General features: G+C 48.0%; 1 protein-coding gene across 9 annotated transcripts in view; it reads right to left on the reverse strand.

Moving 5' to 3' along the window:
* CCDC88A (coiled-coil domain containing 88A) overlaps window positions 1-22,917 on the reverse strand; it is a 366,404-nt gene that overhangs the window by 145,052 nt on the left and 198,435 nt on the right. For all 9 annotated transcript variants that reach the window (XM_075127191.1, XM_048842828.2, XM_075127192.1 and 6 more), the window contains exons 9-10: window positions 11,765-11,846; window positions 584-742 (exon numbers count right to left, since the gene is read on the reverse strand). In XM_075127191.1, coding sequence (XP_074983292.1) covers window positions 584-742; window positions 11,765-11,846 — 241 coding nt within the window. The remainder of the gene's footprint in view (window positions 1-583; window positions 743-11,764; window positions 11,847-22,917) is intronic.

Here is a 22,917-nt window from a genome sequence, read left to right on the forward strand (position 1 = left end):
GATAATTGGGCATCCCACTGTCTTTTTTATCTCTTACCAATTTCTAATTCATGATAGAATTTGAAATGTCTCTTCAATTCTATCTCTCTGTCTTTTCCCATGTTTTATGCATGAAATACCGTCCTAATCCTGGTTCACCATGCCAACTTCTTTTCCTCATTCAGATCATTCCTGAAAACTTCCTTCCCCCATGATGCCCAGAAGAAATGAATGAAAAATTAAACTTAAAATAAATTTCAAGCTAACTCCCTCCAGGGTGTTTCCCATGTCTTCTTTATGTCTGCTTGTAGACCCTGATCCTGCAAGTGGATCTGCATAGATGGACCCATGCACTAACAGAGAGTCTTGCTGACTTCAAATGAAACTCCATGTGGATAGATATTTGAACACTCATCTTGAAAACAACAATTTATCAGACAAGATAGAATAATATATTGCAGTGCAAGAATCTATCAAATTGCTTTCATGTCTTCATTTCTTTCATGTCAAAATAAAAAAAAAAGAGAGAAAGCAATATCAATTGGCAACACGTTTTTTACTAAAAAAACAAATTGTATATGATTAAGAATTGCTTTAAATATACCTCAACTCTAGCCTTGTAAAATACAATATCATGCAGCCTCTCTTTGTATCGGCTGACTTCACTTTCAAGCTTGTCAACTCGGATTGCCTTCTCACGGAGTGCGTCTAACTCATCACGGTACACTCTGGCAGAGCGCGCATCCGAAAGCAAATTCATGTTCTAGAAAATAAAAAATTAAGTTATATGATAGGTAATCTATGAGATGATATATTGTTCATCTCTTTTTCTATTTTTTCACAAACCTAGATGGATTGCCTAATTGGAATATATAAACATAATGTATATTTACACAAATTACATGTCCAGATTTTGTTTCCTATCTAACACTAAAGCTCTTAAAGGGGGGTTCAGTGAGTTTCAACATATATTTCTTTCAAGTAGAACAAAGAAAAATTACTTCAATGTGATTAAATTCCTACCCAAAAGATCCACATTATTTGTCATTTCTTACATGAGCAACTTGAAAATGCTTTAAAGCAAATACAAAAACGCTGAATCTTCTTTATGTGTCTTAATTCTCAATTCAAACCAAAATTGTGATGGGGTATATAGGAAGGGGCTAGAGAGGCCCTGGTGGCAGGGCTAGTGTCCACCCACAACCCACTATCTGGCCCTGTCTATCATGCATGATAGGAAGGTGACATTTAAAAGGGAGAACCCTGCAGTAAATAGGGGGAAAGGAGCAAGACTGCCCTAAATAGCAGACAGCAGGAGCAACTTCTGATGCTGCAGTATGAACTTCTAAGCAGGAGATCTTCACCCTAACCCTGAGGAAAGTACAGTGGACTACCAGGGTAAGACAGACAGGCAGAGCCTGCCACAGAGCAATTTCCCCCAACCTGTTACATTAGGGATGGATTTTTGGCACCACCCCACCCCCTTTTGCGGTGACCTCAGGGAGGGAGTATCCCTGAAGGCGTGGGGGTTTGTGACTTTCATTTTGATCCCCCAGCTAGAGAGACTTAAGCAGGGGTGCCATTTCAGATAGGGGTGGGGGGGAAAGACAATTTTAACTGTGATTCAAGGGACCACTTAGGCACTTGAAAACTAATTTTTTTCAGATAATAACTTAGAAATTAGCTGACAGAAGCACTGTATCTCATTCCTATATAAAGAAAGAAAAAATATACAAACAACAATTAAACCCACATTTTAAGTGTATACGTAAGATTAGAACAATCAGGAGATAATACAGCAAGATATTGCCAATCCCAAACCTTGAGGTATCAGTTCTGAAGCCTTGACACAGATAGCAGATACACATGTTTGGATGTTAGCAGCACGGATCTATAAAAAACAAATTTTGGCAGCCAAACTTTACAGATTTGCTTGTGTTTATGTTAACTGAAGGGTTTATACAAACAGTTACGATAAATATGAAGGATTAAGTTAGAAGGATGTTTCTTGTGTGTTGCTGTAAGGATTAGTGAGAGTAAACATCACTGCAATGAAATTCACAGATGGTACTGAAGGTTATGAGACTCTGCCATACCCTCAGAAATGTTAGAGTAAGTACAACAGGAGATAAGAATACTTACCAGCAGGAAAAGGAGATACAGCCGACAGCTGCAAAATGGCTGCTTGAGGGCAGCAGCTCCTCAAAAGGTATTCTGGGGAAAGGTCCTAGAAAAGTGCAACCACACTCTGGGGAGATTTGATAAAATCCAGACATTCACAGAGGAATCAGTGTTTCTGTGTCACAGCCGATGGACCTGACCCAAAGCCCATTGTAGGCAAAGGAAAGACCCCCCACAGACAAGTGGGACTAAATGGTATTCTATTCTAAATGGTAGAATAAATGGCCACACTGGTGCCATTCACTAAAAAATTAGAGAGTTGGAAAAAAATTGGGAAAATTTTAAGTGTATTTAAAACAATATTTTTGGTGGCGGCAGCACACACTTGTTTCTTCACCACAAGGTGGTCTACTCTGCAGTGCTATTCTTGCAGCCTGAAGCTTCCAAAGCTGGCCTGTCTGTGAGGATAATTATCCTCTGAATGTGCCTGGCACAGCAGCCCCCTCCCCCACCTGAGCAACCTCATATCTATTGCTGTCACAAAGGGCTTGCCTTAGAAGCAAAAGGCCTTTTAACATGTTGACATGTGAAGGGTGAGGGGCAGATCATGATGAAATCTACAGCAAGCATCTTCCGGCCTAAGCACAGAGCTTGAGAGCTTCCTGCCTCCCACCATTACCTGAGCATGTTTGTTTCAGGAATGAAAAAGTGTTGCAGAAGCTCCCAGCCCTACCAGATACACCTCTGCATTCGTATTTGCTGAGCAAAGAATAGGCCAGTGAGGGAAGGAGGGAGAGGAGTGAGCGACGTCACTCCCAGCCAGTGGTACGAAACTGGGTGGAGGCGTGGAGGAGCCCCCTCTGCCTCACCTAAATGGTCCCCCTGGACTTCAAGAGGCCCACAAAACGCAGATAGCAGGGAAGTGGGGGCGGTGTCGCAACTACCCAGTGTAGACAACTGAGTGTGGTCAGGTTCCCCCACCCCCTGAGGGAGGAATCACCAAGGACTCGTTACAAAACCCCTGACAATGCTGAGCAATACTAGTATTGAACTAGTATTTTAAAAAATGGAGTCACTGATGAATGAGAACAAAAGTACAATACAATTGCCTTCAGAAGAAAAAAGAATTTCTTGTCACTTTAACAGTAACATAGTAAAGACAACACAGAATGTTTATTTACCTTACTAGAACTGTCATTTTTCGAGATGTGTCGTCCACATGTATTCCACTTCTCATGCACACAAGATCAGACACTTTTGAATAGCAGTGTCTGTTGGGGCTGCATCTGTGCCCTGCATGCTCTCCAGTGACTGATAGCTTAGAGAGCACAAAGCGTGGTGCGGCTGCAACCACTCTCAAGTTTCTTCACCAAAACAGAATGCAGATTGCCAAATAGCCCACAGTAGCAGGGAAGAAGGGCAGGTTGTTGAATATATGTGTATAACAGATGTCAAAGAATCACTAGTTATGGGAAAGTAAACTGTTTTTTCTTCTTTGAGTGATTGTCCACGGGTATTATGGTAACCCATGAGCAGTAAATAAAGACCTGGAGATGGGTACTTTGAGTCTACTGAAACAATGACAGTAGGACAAGTCTGCCAAAACAGGTGTCAGGATCAGGATGTGGGTGGTCTGACCTAGTGGTTAGTGTAACCCCCAAATTTTACATTTGTGTGTAACCCCAGAATTTGACAGTATTCAGTCAGCCATCTTGTGTGTCCAGGTAGTGCTAGCTAAAGAACAAATAACACATAGCTAGGGATAATTGTAGACCCTGAGAGGCAAGGCCAGACAGCTGCATATTTGCTGTTTGTCTAATCAGAGTGGGAGGGATTTAATGTACCATGAAAATGGAAGGAATGTTTGGACAGTCAACGTTGGTTAGGAGCCTCTGACATATACGTTTTATTGTTGTTATGACTAGAAATGCTTTAATAATAAGAGATAATGAGTAGTTTGCTGAAACTGGGAGAACTGGTGACCCACCGGGGTTACTTATGGTGACCCACTAGGAATCAGTATGAGTTATGTGCTTTGTTTAAGTTCGCTATAAAAGATTAGGTGAAAGAATATACTTTGAAGCAATCCAAGGAAGCTTTTCTTTGGGCAAGAATCTGGTACCTAAACTCCCCAGCAACTGGACAGAAGGAGGGCCCTTGGAAGGCTGGTTGCTGATTCCTCAAAACCATTTCAGCCTTTGGGTATATAAAATTTTTGGAATGCTCTAACCCTACTGCTACAGCTTGTGTATGTGTGTGTGCACGCATGTTTAAGACCTAATGAAAAAGTAGTGTTAGGTAAAAGCACTTTGGTTTGTGCCAATCATTTAGCAGACAGAGGAGCTGACACCACCTGGAGAGAAACAGTTAAGTTAAATCTTAACTTAAATCTCCTGTGTGTATATAAATCTCCTCACTGTATTTTCCACTGAATGCATCCGATGAAGTGAGCTGTAGCTCACGAAAGCTTATGCTCAAATAAATTGGTTAATCTCTAAGGTGCCACAAGTCCTCCTTTTCTAGTTAAGTTACTACTGCTTTGGGTTCTGAAAACCCTGGGTAAGAGTTAGAGTCAAGGCCCAGCCTAGTATTAGAACCAGGACCCTGCTTAGTGCTTAGAACCAGGGACAGTGCCCAATATGGAAACATCATCAAGGAACACCACTGACGTTGCCTGCACTCTTGTCAAACGCACACATATCTGTTGAGGGGCACACCAGACGCAATCTCGTAAGCACTCCTGATGCAAGATGTTATCCACCTGGAGATGGTCTGCACCGAGACCTCTTGACACTTCATACAGTCCGCATATATTATGAATAGGAGAGAAAAGGTGCTGAGGCACCGAACTGTTCCGTCCTGTCCAGAAAGAAGGCTAGACAACAGCTAACACGTAGAGTGGCACTGCTCCTCTGGAAAGGAATGCAGTTCGGGAAAAAATACAGGCAAGTACACCACCTGGTGCAGGTGAAATTGGGAGACCATCTTGGAAACAAACTTCAAGAGTGGTCAACCTTGTCCCTGCAGCACTGTGTGTAAGGAGAACCAGCCATGAAGGCCTGTAACTCACACTCTCTCCTGGTCAAAGTAATGGCTATCAAGAATGCCATCTTCTGAGACAGGAGGGACAGTGGGCAGGAAGGAAGGAGCTCTAACGGAGACCCCATCAGAGCTGCTAAAACCATGTTCAGGTCCCACAAGGAGGCTGGCTCTTGGACTGGAGGATGTAGGTGACCCGCTGAGAAATCTCATCACCAAAGCTTTTGAGGAAACTGACTTCCCTTCGATGGGCAGATGAAAAGCTGATATTGCTGCCACATGCACTCTCAAAGAACTGAGTGCTAGGCCAATTCCTGAAGGTGCAGCAAGTACTCCAAGATGTCCTGGCTGGAAGTGTCTGCTGGACGGGTCCCATGGGCTAAGGACCAAATGGAAAACCTCTTCCACTTCACCAAGTAGGTGGCTCCAGTGGAAGGCTTCTTATTGTTAAGTAGTACCTGTTGGACAGTCTCGGAACAATAACCCTTCAATCTCATTCAGCCACCACGCCATCAGGGACAGCAGGGCCATCGCTAGTTGAAAGGTGAGGCCATAGTACTGCTTGAGGAGGCCACGAAGGAGAGGAAGCGGCGTGGAAGGCTGAAATGACAGTGAGAAGATACAAGAACAAGTGCTGTCTTGACCACACCAGGTGATGAGGATGAGTCTGGCTCGGTCCGCCTTGAGCCTGGCAATCACAGAGTCATAGAATATCAGGGTTGGAAGGAATCTCAGGAGGTCATCTAGTCCAACTGCCTGCAGGACCAATCCCCAACTAAATCATCCCAGACAGGGCTTTGTCAAGCCTGACCTTAAAAGCTCTAAAGGAGGAGATTCCACCACCTCCCTAGGTAACCCATTCCAGTGCTTCACCACCCTCCTAGTGAAAAAGTTTTTCTTAATAGCCAATCTAAACCTCTCCCACTGCAACTTGAGACCATTACTCCTTGTTCTGTCATGATCTGGGTAAGGACCGGTATAAGAGGGAATGCATACAGCAGACCTCGCTTTCAGCTGCAGTGGAAGACGTTGGAGAGGGAGCCCAGGCTGAGATCAGAATAGGCAATACTTCCTGTTTTCACTTGTCACAAAGCAGTCGATTGTGGGAATGCCCCAAGTTGCAACCACCCCCCGGAGGACCTCTGTCTTCAGGGACCAATCATGGCTCGGGGAGAAGACCCTGCTGAGATGATCCGCAAGACAACTCTGGACCCCCGGCAAATGAAAAACTATTGTTTTCCATTGGGGTAATGTCCTCATCAATACAGAACTGCCACAGATTGATTGTCTCCAGGCAGAGTGCTCTGGAGCAAGCTCACCCTTGTTTATTCATGTTGTACATCACGGTAGTATTGTCCGTGAGTATGTGAATCACTGAATGTCTGATCCAGTCCCGAAAGGCACAACATGCATTCTGGCTCCAACACACTGATATGGAGCAAGGGGTCCTGCTCTGACCACAGGCCCTGCACCCACAACGAGTCTAGATGCACTCCCCCAACCCAGAAGGGATGCATCAATAACCACTGGTGGAAAGGGCCAAGCGAAGGGGACCCCTTGGTACACACTGCATGGCCAAGAAAGCTGAACCAATCTGTCAAGAAAGTACAGGGCAGGGCAATAAACCGTCCTGAGCCACATCTGTGAAGAGGACAAAAGCATAACCTGGCAAGATAAACCACCTGGTACATGCGGACATGTGGCTCAACAGGCTCAGGCACACACGAACCATCATAGATGTTTGCGATTGTAGGCTGAGGTCCAGCTGTCAGATCACCTGGAAGCAATCGGCTGGCAGAAATGCTCTTGACTTCGTGAAACTAAAAGGGCCCCAATTCACTCTATTTGCTGAGTGGGGACCAAAGTCAACTTGATGGTGTTTAGAATGAGCCCCAGATGGTCAAGCAAGTGCATGGTGGTATTGAAATAGGCACAAACTTCTTCTCTGGAGCCGCCCTTCAACAACCAGTTGCTGAGACAGAGAAAGACATGGATTCCCTTCCTCTTGAGATATGCCATGACCACCGCCATGCATTTGGTGATGAAGACCCAGGGGGCAGAAGAGAGACTGAATGGAAGAACCATGTAATGAAAATGGCAGTCTCCTACCATGAAGTGAAGATACTTCAGTGTGGCCATTCTGCTGAATCACAGGAAGTAGGTGTCTTGAAGGTCCAGAGCAGCAAACCAGTTGTTCTGAAACAGCACCTGGCGGATAGCTGACAGAGTAACCATGCGGAACCTCATATATTTGATTAACTTGTTGAGTCATAGAATCATAGACTTTAAGGTCAGAAGGGACCATTATGATTATCTAGTCTGACCTCCTGCATAATGCAGGCCACAGAAGCTCACCCACCCACTCCTGTAATAAAACCTAACCTGTGTCTGAACTATTGAAGTCCTCAAATTGTGGTTTAAAGACTTCAAGGTGCAGAGAATCCTCCAGCAAGTGACTCGTGCCCCATGCTGCAGACGAGCACGAGTCACTTGCTGGAGGATTCTCTGCACCTTGAAGTCTTTAAACCACAATCTGCCCTGAAGGAAAATTCCTTTCCGACCCCAAGTATGGTGATCAGCTAAACCCTGAGCATGTGGGCAAGACTCACCAGCCAGACACCCAGGGAAGAATTCTCTGTAGTAACTCAGATCCCACCCCATCTAACATCCCATCCTAGGCCATTGGGCATATTTACCGCTAATAGTCAAAGATCAATTAATTGCCAAAATTAGGCTATCCCATCATACCATCCCCTCCATAAACGTATCAAGCTTAGTCTTGAAGACAGATATGTCTTTTGCCACACTGCTCCCTTTGGAAGGCTATTCCAAAACTTCACTCCTCTGATGGTTAGAAACCTTTGTCTAATTTCAAGTCTAAACTTCCTGATGGCCAGTTTATATCCATTTGTTCTTGTGTCCATATTGGTACTGAGCTTAAATAATTCTTCTCCCTCCCTGGTATTTATCCCTCTGATATATTTATAGAGAGCAACCATATCTCCCCTAAGCCTTCTTTTGATTAGGCTAAACATGCCAAGCTCTTTGAATCTCCTTTCATAAGACAGGTTTTTCATTCCTCTGATCATCCTAGTAACCCTTCTCTGTACCTGTTCCAGTTTGAATTAATCCTTCTTAAACATGGGAGACCAGAACTGCACACAATATTCCAGATGAGGTCTCACCAGTGCCTTGTATAATGGTACTAACACCTCCTTATCTCTACTGGAAATACCTCGTCTGATGCATCCCAAGACTGCATTAGTTTTTTTCACAGCCATATCACATTGGCGGCTCAGAGTCATCCTGTGATCAACCAATACTTTGAGGTTCTTCTCCTCCTCTGTTACTTCCATGTGATGCTTCCCCAGTGATGAGTCTGCAGAGGTTCAGGATGGGCCTCATCCTGTCCTTGGATTTCAAAATCAGGAAATACTAGGAATAGAACACACATCTGTGGTGTTCTGGCAGACCCAACTCTACCACTCCCAATGCTATCAGAGAGCTGAGCCATGCAGAGATGTGCTGGCCGCTGCTTCCCACAGCTCCCATTGGTTGGGAATAGCAAACTGCTGTGCCTGCGGATGGTCAATGTCAGCAAAATGTCTCGCAGCCTGCAATCTGATTACCCTGATGGGCCACATGTGGCCCACGGGCCGCAGGTTGCCCACCACTGGCATAGCCTGATCTGACAGTGTCTAGGACCCTGCTGTCCAATGTTATTGAGATCCAGGCATTGAAAAAACAAGCCAGCCTGTCCCCAAAGGAACAGGGAGGAGGAAGAACAACTGGCAGAGTACTCTGGACCAATGACTCAAAACAGGCGCTCAGCAGATATCAAAGGAGGGTGCATTGAGCGCCCAGGTCCCAAGCTCCAGTGATTCCTCTTATGAAACCTATCCTGCTTCCTGGAATAGTCTTGCTGTCTTGGGGGAACGGGTTGGACAAAGTGGGGCTGTGGCTTATACGGCTGGTGCTGTTGTGCCCCATAATGGCATCTGTAGTGGCTTGCAGTGGTTCCTCCCTGTCAGCATCCGAGGAAGGCTACCAAGCTGCTGAGAGCCGATCAACAGGAGATTAGCACCAATAACAGTCTGTAGCCAGCCCTCCGGCTGGGGCAGGCAGCAGGCACAGTAAGGCTCAGCCCTCTAGATGGGGCCGAGCAATATCAAGCAGTCAGGCTCAAGCACTCTGGGCAGGGCAAAGCAATGGCAGCCTATGACCCAACTCCTTGGCTGGGTAGACAGCAAACAGTCAGGCTCAGGCCCTCTGGGCGGGGCAGAGCAAAAGCAGTCTATGACTCAGCTCCCTGGCTCGGCAGACAGCAAACAAACGCAGGCCATCCTGCCTAAGGTGAGTAGGCTACTACCCTCAGGGTGGTGTTAGCAGCAGTGGGTAGGGGGACCCAGGCCAGTGCTACTCCACTGGGTCCCACAGCGGTGGGAAATCCCGCCACTGGGTCAGCAAAGGTTCTACTGAAACATGCTTACTGTAGATTCAGCAAACGCAACCGGACTAATGTCTGGTTTCCCTGGGCTACTACTTACCCCTACTTGTGCCCTCAGGATACTCGACAGCCAGCAGTTCCAGCAGCTCCTCCGGGTATTCACCGGGCGGCAGCTCCTCCAAGTACTCCCCCAGAAGCAGGAGTTGATACAGGTCAGTTCCTGATTCAGTGGCCAGCAGCAAGGCAGCAGTGTCTGACTCCTTCTCTGGCTCTCCCTCAACTGAGCTGCAGGCCCCACCTCTTATACTTCCTGTTCTGCCCCTCCGCTTCCAGCACAAGGGGCAGGCCTAGCCTGGCTCGGCCCACCAGGGGGCGGGGAGTGGTTCGTCCCTGTCAGCGTCACAGGGAGGCCACTCTGTCTCGCTACAGTGTCTCTGCGCCAATGGGGAGTACACCCCCAGTAACAGCAGGGTAGCCTTCAAATCTTCAAAAGAATGGAGGGTTTAATCTGTTTTGTCCAAAAATAGGGTTCAGCCATCAAACGGCAAGTCCTCAATTGTTTGCTGGACATCCAGCGCAATCCCTGAGATCTGGAGCCAAGAAACCCTCCTCATAGTAATAGCTTAAGTCATCGCCCTGGCCAAGCGTCTGCCATATTGTGGTCAGATTATAAGGCCATCTTTGCCACTAAGGAGCCCTCAGCAACGAACTCCTGAAATTCATCCCGGGAGGTCTCAGGCAAATGCTCTTCAAACATAGCCATAACTGACTAATTAAGAAAGTCATATTTGGTCAGCAGGTCTTGCTGATTTGTAACCCCCAGCTGAAGGGACAACAAGATGTAGATCTGCCTTCCCTACCCTGTATCAAGGGAGGGTCAGAAGCCCGCACACCATCCTGCATGCCGGAGTTGGTACCGAGCTGGCCTGCACTCTTAGAGGAGGCAGAAGAGTCACTCCAGGACCTGGAACATCCCCAGTTGGTTTTATGTAACCTCTTCCTTGGCACTGATGACAGAGAATTATTTCTGTGCCTCTCTGGAGGTGACCCAGCCCCAGAACTAGGGGCAGCCAATCTACCTCCAAGCCCAAGGGTGATATGAGGCTTGAGGAAGGACTCAAGACCTGAGGAAGGCCTCTGTACCAGGTCAGGCATCATGGCCTTCTCAAGTAGGTGCTGCTTCAGGCAAAGGTGCCGCGCCACCTGAGTCCTCTTCTTGAACAAACAACAGATCGAGCAGCGTTCCTTCAGGTGGGCTTCACCAAGTCAAAGCAGGCAGTGCATACAGGGGTCACTGTTGGGCATTGCCCCACACGAACGGCAGTGAGTGAACCCTGCTAAGGGCATCACCGGGCGGGGGGGGGGCAGTACCATTAAAAATGACACTATACTAACTCTAAACTAATGAACGACTAATGATCAACTATATACGGAACAACTAGGCTAGAAAATACAAGTTCACGAGGTTGTGGAGCAATAACCACACAGAGCTCCAACTCCAGCTGATGGGTGGTAAGAAGGAATTGAGCCAGGGGAGGGGCAACAGCTATGAGGCACGAGCACTGCCCCTCTGTGGGTACTAGGCACAAGTCTCTGGCTCCAGTGCATGAGGCATGCACACACCTACTGGGAATACATGTCTGCATTTACTCAAAGATGAATCTCTTTTTGTACATTTGTCCATCTCTATGAATCACAATAGGAGGACCAAAGTTCTTCCACTTACGATAGTATCTATGAATGACCTGAAATATGGTTTTATATATAGGTGTACTGAAGAATAATTGAAAAGTGCCTTTTCACCCTTTGTTTATCAACAGACATACATAAAATAGAGAATTAAAAATGAAGGCTACTGGAGCTTTTCAAGATACGCCTCTGTACATTCACATTTGTGGGGTATTCTGGTGGTACAACATAGATGTGAGACTTTTGCACAGGCCACTCTTTGAAGACCCATTAATATATAATAAGTGATAATTTTTGCAATTAAGACAAACTGGATAAAGTCAATCAATTAATAAGTTATAAAAGTTCATTCATATTTATAGATGTGATATTAATGCAACAAAACAAAAATACTGCATAAGTTGAAAAATGAAAATTATACTGTTATGGAGATGGTCAAATTCTTAAAAGTTATGTTGACTTTGTATAATAGATGTCCATGATACACACCTCCTGCTGCAGTCTCTTTAGTTCAGCCTCCAACTGTTCAAGTTCTTGTTTACAATCCAGCAACTGCTCAGTTTTTTCCTCCCTTGAAAAAACAAAAAATGTAATTAAAATAATATAGTACTATACCACTGAATCATTGTCTTATTTGCCAATATTTAAATTACTGACAGTAGCTGGGCAACAATAACTACCTCTTGATATTACTCAAACTTTTCTTTATTTAATCCATAATTTCTGGGAGTTTTGCATTGCAAAACAAAAGCTACAGCAAATCAATGTATGTTATAGAGAACACAATTTTTGAGGAATAAAGTATTACTAACCTGTTTCCTAATGGCTGTTTTTCACGATGTGTTGCATATGTCCATTCCACTGCAAGTGTGTGCGTACCCAGTGCACTGTTGGAGATTCTTCCATCAGTGGCACCTGTCAGGGCACTGCATGTGCCCACTGCTGCCTTGGACTGCTGTGCGATGGTATAAAGGGCAGAAATGCCCTCAATCCTCCACAGTTCCTTCTCACCAGACAGACTCCAATATAAAGGGAAAGGAGGGTGGGTCTTGGAATGGAGATGTGCAACACCTCCAAAAGAAAAAACTGGTACTAACCTTCCATAACTGTTCTTCAAGATGTGTTGCTTATGTTCATTTCATGTCAGGCGTGTGCGTACCATATGCACCGCTGCTGGAGATTATTCCCTTAGTGGTATCCATAGGGGCCGGTCCTAGCGCCCCCGAAACCATGCACTTATGAGCCGGTATAAGGGGCGCTGCCGGCCCCACACCCTTTCAGTTCCTTCTTGCCGGTAACTCTAACAGAGGGGAAGGAGGCCGGGTCATCGAATGGACTTGAGCAACACATTTCAAAGAACAACAGTTACAGAACATTAATAACCATTTTTTCTTCTTCAAGTGCTTGCTCATATCGATTCCATGCTAGGTGACTTCCAAGCAGTATCCCTGGTGGTGGACTCAGAGTTCATGGACATGTCGACTGGAACACTGCTCTCCCAAAAGTGACATCGTCACAGCCTGCTGGGTGATGGCATAATGGGACGTGAAGGTATGAATTCATGACCATGTCGTGGCCCTGCAGATGTCCTGGATTGGAATCTGCCCGAGGAATGCTTCTGACAAAGCCTGGGCCCTTGTAGAATGGGCTGTAACAATGGCCGGAGGTGGAACTTTTGCCTGCTCATAGCACATCCTGATGCAGGCGGTTATTCAGGCTGAGATCCTCTGGGATGATACCAGCAAATCTTTCATCCTGTCCACCACCGCTATAAAGAGCCATGTTGTCTTGCGGAAGGGTTCGATATAGAAGGCTAGCACCCGCCTAACGTCTAAGGTATGCAGCCAATGTTCCTCATCCGATCTGTGAGACTACAGAAGCAAGACAGGCAGAAAAATGTCCTAGTTGTTATGGAACTGTGACACCACCATTGGCAGGAAGGACAGCTGGGGGCACAGTAGGACCTTGTCCTTGAAGAACACCATATAAGAGGGTTCTGAAGTTTGGGCTCTAATTTCAGAGACCCTTCTGGCCAATCTAATTGTCACTAGGAAGGCCATCTTCCATGAGAAGAGCAGCAGCAAACAAGATGCCAACAGCTCAAAGTGGGGGTTCTGTGAGCCTTGACAGTACCAGATTCAAGATTCAGACAGTACCAGATTCATGGGGGAATTGGGTCGCAAAACTGAGGGTACAGTTTTTCCAAGGCATTAAGGAACCTGACTGTTATCTCGTGCATGAAGACTGATTTACCTTGGACAAGAGGGTGGAACGCCGAGATGGCCGCAAGGTGGACCTTGACTGATGATAGGGTCAGACCCTGGTACTTCAGGTGGAGTGAACAGTCCAAGATGGACTTGACGACTGAGAGGGGGAAAGACCCTGATCAGAGGCCCAACAAGTGAAGTGCTTCCACTTAGCAAAATAGGTCGCTCTGGTAGAGGGCTTCCCTCTACCCAGTAAGACTTGCTGGACCTGCTCCGAGCAGGCCCACTCCCAAGGGTTCAACCATGCAGCAGCCAAGCCATCAGATGCAGGGACAAAAGGTTTGGGTGAAGCAACTGACCTTGGTTCTGCGAGATCAAGTCCAGGCGTAGCGGGAGCTCTAGTGTGGCTGCTACCAAAAGGTCCAGAAGAATGCTGAACCAATCAAGATAAAAATCACAGAAGGGACAAGGCGAGGGTTAAGGACCCTGTGGACTAAGGGTGTTGGGTGGGAAGGTGTACAGCAGTTCCACTGCCCACAAGAGCAGGGAGGCATCAGACACGGAGCCCTGGCCGAGACCATGCATTGAGAAAAAATGCAGGAATCTCCTGTTCTGTCTGGAAGCAAAAAGGTCCCCCACCTCTGGAAGATGGAGTTGACAACCAACGGGTGCAGGGACCACTCAGGTGAGAGAAGAACCTGCTGAGGAGATCCACCAGTGCATTCCGGCCCCCAGGGAGATGTGACACCTTGAGGTGAACGGCGTGTTCCACACAAAAGTCTCACAATCGAAGAGCCTCCTGACACAGGGCTGAGGAGCGAGCTCATCCTTGCTTGCTGATGTAGAACATCGTGGCCATATTTTTTGTCAAGATCTGTACAGCTCTCCCTGACAGGTAGGGAAGGAATGCCTAGCAGGCCAAGAGTATCATCCTGAGTTCCCTGACATTTATGTGAAGAGAGATATCCTCCTGGGACCAGAGGCCCTGAGTACAGAGACTGCTGAGGTGGGCTCCCCACTTCAGGTCTTCATCATCTGAGACCAATGTCACTGACAGGTATGGGGCAGTGAAGGGGACTCGGTTCATCACCATTCACGGTTCTGACCAGCAAGTCAATGATGCCAGAACGCTCAATGGAATTGCGAGAAGCAAGTCCAAGTGGTGTCTGCTGGGGGAGTAAACTGATGCCAGCCACATCTACAGAGGTCTGAGATGCAGCCATGCATATTGCACCACCTAAGTACATACTGCCTTGTGGCCCAGCAGCCTGAGTCATGCCCAGGAGGTCGTGAGCAGATAGTCCTTGATGTGGGCGATGAGTTCTGACATCGGTTGGAACCAGGTCTCCGGCAGGTAGGCCCTGGCCTGAGTAGAGTTGAGCACTGCTCCTATAAACCCTATTTTCTGAACTGGGATCAGAGTTGATTTCTGCTCGTTCATAAGCAGACCCAGCTCTCGACACGTGGGCCGTACTATGCTGAAGCTGTAATGGACCTGAGCTTGTAAACCGCCTTTGACTAGCCAGTTGTCAAAATATGGATAGATCTACATGCCTCGACATCTCAGGTAAACTGCCACCGCAGCCATGCACTTTGTGAAAACCATTGGGGCTGACAAGAGACCGAAGGGGAATGCGGTGAATTGGTAGTGGCACAGTACCACCATGAACCGGAGGAATCTCCTGTGCCCACGGAAGATTGAGATGTGGAAATAAGCGTCTTTTAAATCAAGGGTGGCATACCAGTCTCCCGGATCCAGGGCAGGGATGATGGAGGCCAGAGAGACCATGCAGACCTTCAACGTTTTAAAATATTTGTTGAGTCGACGCAGGTCTAGGATGGGCCTGATGCCCCCTTTGGCCTTTGGGATTAGGAAATATCAGGAGTAAAAACTCCTTCCTCCTCAGATCTCAAGAAACTTCCTCTATGGCCCCCCACACGCAGGAGGGATTCCACCTCCTGGACGAGGAGCTGCTCGTGAGAAGGGTCCCTGAAGAGGGATGGGGTTGGGAGGTGCAACGGGGAGGATGGATGAAAACTGCCACAGTCTGAGGTTATTCAGGACTATGCAGTACAGAAAGGAAACAAGTGATCCAATACCGAAAGAGGGCGTGGATCCTGGGTCAAGTCTGGTACGCTGTCCTCGGGCACACTCTCAAAAGGCCTACCTCAAGCAACCGGGGTATCTTCCTGAGCCCAACTGGGGAATCAAAGACGACTGAGTGGGCTATCAGCACTTTTATCCTCTCCCTTTTTCTCTCATAGGGCTTGTGCCTGGGATGACCCGAGAACCGGAGAGGCGGCTGCGGCCGGACTGTCTTCTGGAGGCCAGAGTCGTGTACAGGCCCAAAAAGTGCAGAGCAGCCTAAAGTCCTTCAGGCCATGCAACTTAGCCCTAGTCTACACTACGAGTTTAGGTCGGATTTAGCAGCGTTAGATCGGTTTAGCCCTGCACCCGTCCATACTACAAAGCCATTTTTTCTGACTTTAAGGGCTCTTAAAACTGGTTTCTGTGCTCCTTCCCAACGAGTGGATTAGCACTGAAAGTGACCTTGCTGGGTCGAATTTGGGGTAGTGTAGATGCAATTTGACGGTATTGGCCTCTGGGAGCTACCCCAGAGTGCTCCATTGTGACCGCTCTGGACAGCACTCTCAACTCAGATGCACTGGCCAGGTAGACAGGAAAAGCCCCGCAAACTTTTGAATTTTATTTCCTGTTGGGCCAATGTGGTGAGCTCATCAGCAGAGGTGACCATGCAGAGCTCATCAGCAGAGGTGACCATGGAGTCCCAGAATTGCAAAAGAGCTCCAGACCGAAAGGGAGGTACTGGATCTGATCGCTGTATGGAGAGAAGAATCCGTGCTATCAGAACTCCATTCCAAAAGACGAAATGCCAAAATATTTGAAAAAATCTCCAAGGGCATGAAGGACAGAGGCTATCATAGGGACCCGCAGCAGTGGCGAGTGAAACTTAAGAAGCTCAGGCAAGCGTACCAAAAAACCCAAGCGGAAAATGCCCACTCGGGGTCAGAGCCCCAGACATGCTGCTTCTATGATGAGCTGCATGCAATTCTAGGTGGTGCCCCTACCACTGCCCCACCCCTGTATGTGGACTTCTGCAAGGGGGGAGTCTCACGCAACAGGGATGAGGATTTGGGGGATGAGGAAGGTGATGAGGAGGGGAAGGTTGAAGATCGCAAACACCAGGCAAGCCGAGAAAATGTTCTCCCTGACAGCCAGGAACTGTTTATCACCTTGGATCCTCCCAACCCGGGCTCCCGGATCTTGAAGGCAGAGAAGACAGCTCTGGTGAGCATACCTTTGTAAATATAATACACGGTTTAAAAGCAAGCATGTTTAATGATTAATTTGCCCTGAAGACTTGGGATGCATTCGCAGCCAGTACAGCTACTGGAAAAGTCTGTTAACATTTATGGGGATGGAGCGGAAATCCTCCAGGGACATCTCAATGAAGGTCTCCTGGATGCACTCCCAAAGCCTTTGCAAAAGTTTCTGGGGAGGGCAGCCTTATTGCGTCCTCCATGGTAGGACACTTTACCACAGCAGGCCAGCAGCACGTAGTCTGGAATCATTGCACAACAAAGCATGGCAGCGTATGGTCCCGGTGTTTGTTGGCATTCAAGCAACATCCGTTCTTTATCTCTCCGTGTTATCCTCAGGAGAGTGACGTCATTCATGGTCATCTGGTTGAAATAGGGGAATTTTATTAAGGGGACATTCAGAGGAGGCTGTTCCTGCTGGGCTGTTTGCCTGTGGCTGAACAGAAATCATCCCCGCTGTTAGCCAAGCGGTCTGGGAAGGGGTGAAGCGATCATCCCAGAGAATTAGCAGGGAGGGGGTTAGTTGGGTTTGTGCTGCACGTTAACACAAAAACCGCAGCCCCTCCTTTTAAATACCAACCCATTTTAAAGGGCCAACCCAACGGGTGCTTGGTATGTGAAATGAGGGTGCTGCTGTTTGAAACCATTCCCACATGTTAGGAAGGTTAAAGAAGCCAAAAGACTGTGGCTTACCATGTCTGCCTGCAAGCCGAATTCTGTTGCCCGCCAGCCCTGCATGTGTGATCTCTCACACCATACTGGCAGGCCATCAATATAAGAGGCAAAATGCGACCTTCTAAAGGTATGTAATGTTAACAGCTTGGTTCACCGTGAAAGAGTCTACCCATTGTTCTCTAAAATGTCTCTTTTTAAAGACTAATCTCCCTTTTTCCCTCCCGCAGCTGCAAATGTTTCAACACTCCCCCTATCATCTCTGTCGCAGAAGCTATCAAAGATTAGAAGCCGAAAAAAACGCACTTCTGATGAAATGTTCTCTGAGCTTATGCAGGCCTCCCACGCTGAAAGAGTCCAGCACAATGTGCTGAGGGAGACAATGTCAGAGTCCAGGAAAGCACAAAATGAACGCGAGGACAGGAGGAACGAGCGAGAGGAGAGGAGAGGAGGAACGAGTGAGAGGAGAGGTGGCGTCAGCGTGATCAGAGGAGGCAGGATACAATGGTGAGGCTACTGGAGGATCAAACTGATATGCTCCAGTGTATGGTTGAGGTGCAGAATAGGCAGCAGGAGCACAGACGGCCGCTGCAGCCCCTGTGTAATCAACCGCTCTCCTCCCCAAGTTCCATACCACCCAGACGCCAAAGAATGCGGTGGGGGGGCCTCCAGGCACCCAATCACTCCACACCAGAGGACTGCCCAAGCAACAGAAAGCTGGCATTCAATAAGTTTTGAACTGTAGTGTGGCCTTGTCCTTCCATCCTCCCCTCATCCACCACCCCTCCTGGGCTACCTTGGCAGTTATCCCCCCATTTGTGTGATGAATTAATAAAGAATGCATGAATTTGAAACAACGACTTTATTGCCTCTGCAAGTGGTGATCAAAGGGGGGAGGGGAGGACGGTTGGTTTGCAGGGAAGTAGAATGAACCAAGGGGGTGGACTTTCATCAAGAAACAAACAGAAATTTCACACCATAGCCTGGCGAGTCATGAAACTGGTTTTCAAAGCAGGGCGCGCTGCGCATCAGAGAAGCTGTGCTCTTCTAATCGCTCTGGTGTCTAGTTGCGCGTAATCAGCAGCCAGGCGATTTGCCTCAACCTCCCACCCTGCCATAAATGTCTCCCCCTTACGCTCACAGACATTGTGGAGCACACAGCAAGCAGTAATAACAATGGGAATATTGATTTTGCTGAGCTCTAACAGTCAGTAAACTGTGCCAGCGCACTTATAAACATCCAAATGCACATTCTACCACCATTCTGCACTTGCTCAGCCTATAGGTGAACAGCTCCTGACTACTGTCCAGGGTGCCTGTGTATGGCTTCATGAGCCATGGCATTAAGGGGTAGGCTGGGTCCCCAAGGATCACTATAGGCATTTCAACATCCCCAACGGTTATTTTCTGGTCTGGAAAGTAAGTTCCTTGCTGCAGCCGTTCCCACAGACCAGAGTTCCTAAAGATGCGAGCATCATGTACCTTTCCCGGCCATCCCACGTTGATGTTGGTGAAACGTCCCTTGTGATCCACCAGTGCTTGCAGCACCATTGAAAAGTACCCCTTTCGGTTTATGTACTGGCTGCCTTGGTGATCCGGTCCCAAGATAGGGATATGCGTTCCATCTATCGCCCCACCACAGTTAGGGAATCCTATTGCAGCAAAGCCATCCACTATGAGCTGCACATTTCCCAGAGTCACTACCCTTGATAGCAGCAGCTCAGTGATTGTGTTGGCTACTTGGATCACAGCAGCCCCCACAGTAGATTTGCCCACTCCAAATTGATTCCCAACTGACCAGCAGCTGTCTGGTGTTGCAAGCTTCCAGAGGGCTATCGCCACTCGCTTGTGAACTGTCAGGGCTGCTCTCATCTTGGTATTCTGGCGCTTCAGGGCAGGGGAAAGCAAGTCACAAAGTTCCATGAAAGTGCCCTTACGCATACGAAAGTTTTCCAGCCATTGGGAATCGTCCCAGACCTGCAACACTATGCGGTCCCACCAGTCTGTGCTTGTTTCCCAGGCCCAGAATCGGCGTTCCATGGCATGAGCCTGCCCCATTGCCACCAGGTTAGCCAAACTGCCGGGGCCCGTACTTTGAGAGAAGTCTGTGTCCATGTCCTCATCACTCTCCTCACTGCGCTGCCGTCGCCTACTCGCCTGCTTTTGCAGGTTCTGGTTCTGCATATACTGCATGATAATGCGCGTGGTGTTTAGAGAGGTCACAACTGCCGCGGTGATCTGAGCGGGCTCCATGCTTGCTGTGGTATGGCATAAGCAGGAGAGCAGAGTGACAGCAGAAGCGGCGGGTGGATGACGATGCTGACAGCAATATGGCACCTTCACGGAAAAAGGTGCGAAACGATTGTCGGCCATTGCTTTCACGGGGGGAGGGAGAGGTAGGCTGGCAGCAGACCGTGCTGCTGGCTGGGAGAGCAGCCTGAGGCAGAATGGCCCCCTCAAGGATTGAACTCACAACCCTGGGTTTAGCAGGCTCAAACCACTGAGCTATCCCGCTGCCAATATTCCAGGCACGTCTGAATCTCCATTAGACAAAACTTAAAGAAGAGAATGACCTGAGTCACTCCCATTTATGTGCAGGCACCCCTGACAGACTTTACCGAGCAGGCTCCATGCTTGCGTGGTATGGCGTCTGCACGGGTAACCCATGAAAAATGGCGCGAAACGATTGTCTGCCGTTGCTTTCACAGAGGGAGGGAGGAAATGGGGGCCTGACAACATGTACCCAGAATCATCCATGACAATGTTTTTTGCCCCATCAAGCATTGGGATCTCAACCCAGAATTCCAATGGGTGGCGGAGACTGCGGGAACTGTGGGATAGCTACCCACAGTGCAACACTCCGGAAGTCGACGCTAGCCTCCGTACTGTGGATGCACTCTGCCAACTTAATGGTCTTAAGTGGGGACACACACAATCGACTGTATAAAATCCCTTTCTAAAAATTCGACTTCTATAAATTCAACCTCATTTCGTAGTGTAGACATACCCTTCGTGTCTGTCTGCTCCGAGACCAAGGGGAGGTCTTGGACTCACTGCTGCACCTCGTGAGAGACCTGATGATTGCAGCCACAAACTGTGACACATAGACACCGCCCACGCCATTGAGCCTGGCTGCTGAATCAGCCACATCTAAGGCAGCCTGAAGCGAGGCTCTGGCCACTGACTTGCCTTCCTCCAGGATGGCCAAGAATTCCTGCCTTGACTCCTGAGGCAGGGAGTCTTTAAACTTGGCCATCGAGTCCCAAATATTAAAATCATATCTCCACAGCAATGCCTGCTGGTTGGAGAAACAAAGTTTTAGGCTGGCTGTCTAATACACCTTTCTACTAAACAAATTGAGCCTCTCTGCATCCTTATTTTTAGGGGTCACACTTGCTTGTGAGGAGAAGTCCTAATCAAATTCGCAAGGTGGCCTGGGAGGGGTGGGTGAGGAGGGAAAAACTGCGGGGGGGTGGTGGATGAGGGGAGGCAGGAAAGACAAGGCCACACTACAGTTCAAAACTTATTGAATGCCAGCCTTCTGTTACTTGGGCAATCCTTTGGGGTGGAGTGGCTGGGTGCCTGTAGCCTCCCCACCCACGTTCTTGGGTGTCTGGGTCAGGAGGATATGGAACTTGGGGAGGAGGGCAGGCGTTTATACATGGGCTGCAGCGGCGGTCTGTGCTCCTGCTGCCTTTCCTGCAGCTCCACCAGATGCCTGAGCATGTCAGTTTGCTCCCCCATTAGCCTCAGCATTGCATCCTGCCTCCTCTCATTGCGCTCCTCCCTCCTCTCATCGTGTTCATTTAATGCTTTCCTGGACTCTGCCATTGTTTGCCTCCACGCATTCTGAGGAGCTCTTTCAGTGCGGGAGGACTGCATGAGCTCTGAGAACATTTCATCGTGAGTGCGGTTTTTTCGCCTTCTAATCTGCCCTAGCCTCTTGGATGGAGATGATAGGGGGAGCGTAGGAACATTTGCAGCTGCGGAAGGAAAAAAAAGGGAGAGTCGTATGTAAAAAGATACATTTTAGAGAACAAAGGAAAGACTATTTCACACTGAATCAAGCGATTCACATTACATAGCACATGTGCTTTTGGTACAAGCTCGCATTTTGCCTCTTATATTGAGTGTTTGCTAGTTTGGTGTGAGACATCACACACGCTCGGCTGGGCAACAGAATTCGGCTTGGTAGGGCAAAGGGTTTCGTCTTCTTCAACCTTCATAACATGTGGGAACAGTTTCAAACATCAGTGCCCTCCTTTCCCATACCAAGCAAAGCCTGCTGGGAAGATCCCTGTCAGCCAAACGCAAACAGCTCAGTATGAACGGACCTCCCCGCACCGTGTGGCTAACAGCAGGGATGATTTCTTTTCAGCCAAAGGCAAACAGCCCAGCAGGAACGGGCACCTCCGAATGTCCCCTTAAACAAATTTGCCGTATTTCAACCAGGTGACCATGAATGATATCACTCTCCTGAGGATAACACAGACAGTACCTCCAGGAAAGCTTCATGGAGATGTCCCTGGAGGATTTCCACTCCTTCCCAAGATGTGTTAAAAGACTTTTCCAGTAGCTATACTGGCTGCGAATGCATCCCAAGTCTTCAGAGCAAATTAATCATTAAACACGCTTGCTTTTAAACCGTGTATTATATTTACAAAGGTACACTCACCAGAGGTGCCTTCTCCAGCTTCATGGTCTGGAAGCCCACCTTGAGAGGGTATTGGCTCCAGGGTGATGAACAGTTCCTGGCTGCGGGGGAAAAGGGATTCTCCTCTTACCTGCTGTGTGCTATCCTCAACCTCCTCCTCCTCATCCACAAAATCCTCATCCCTGTTGCGTGAGACTCCCCCATTGCAGGAGTCCACGGACAGTGGTGGGGAAGTGGTAGGGGCTCCCCCTAGAATTGCATGCAGCTCATCATAGAAGCGGCATATATAGGGCTCTGACCCAGAGCAACCATTTGCATCCTTTGTTTTTTGGTAGGCTTGCCTAAGCTCCTTAACTTTCACGTGGCACTGTTGTGTGTCCCTTTTGTAGCCTCTGTCCATTATGCCCTTGGAGATTTTGGCAAATATATTGGCATTTTGTCTTTTGGAATGGAGTTCTGCCTGAACGGATTCTTCTCCCCATACAGAGATCAGATCCAGTACCTCTCATTCGGTCCATGCTGGAGCTCTTTTGCGATTCTGGGACTCCATGGTCACCTGCGCTGATGAGCTCTGCATGGTCACCTCTGCTGATGAGCTTGCCAAGCTGGCCAAACAGAAAATGAAATTCAAAAGTTCCTGGGGCTTTTCCTGTCTACTTGGCCAGTGCATCTGACTTGAAAATGGTGTCCAGAGCGGTCACAATGGGGCACTCTGGGATAGCTCCCGGAGGTCAATACCATAGAATTACGTCCAAACTACCCCAAAT

This window comes from Caretta caretta, chromosome 3 (assembly GCF_965140235.1).
Source record: "Caretta caretta isolate rCarCar2 chromosome 3, rCarCar1.hap1, whole genome shotgun sequence".
Taxonomy (NCBI): Eukaryota; Metazoa; Chordata; order Testudines; family Cheloniidae; genus Caretta; species Caretta caretta.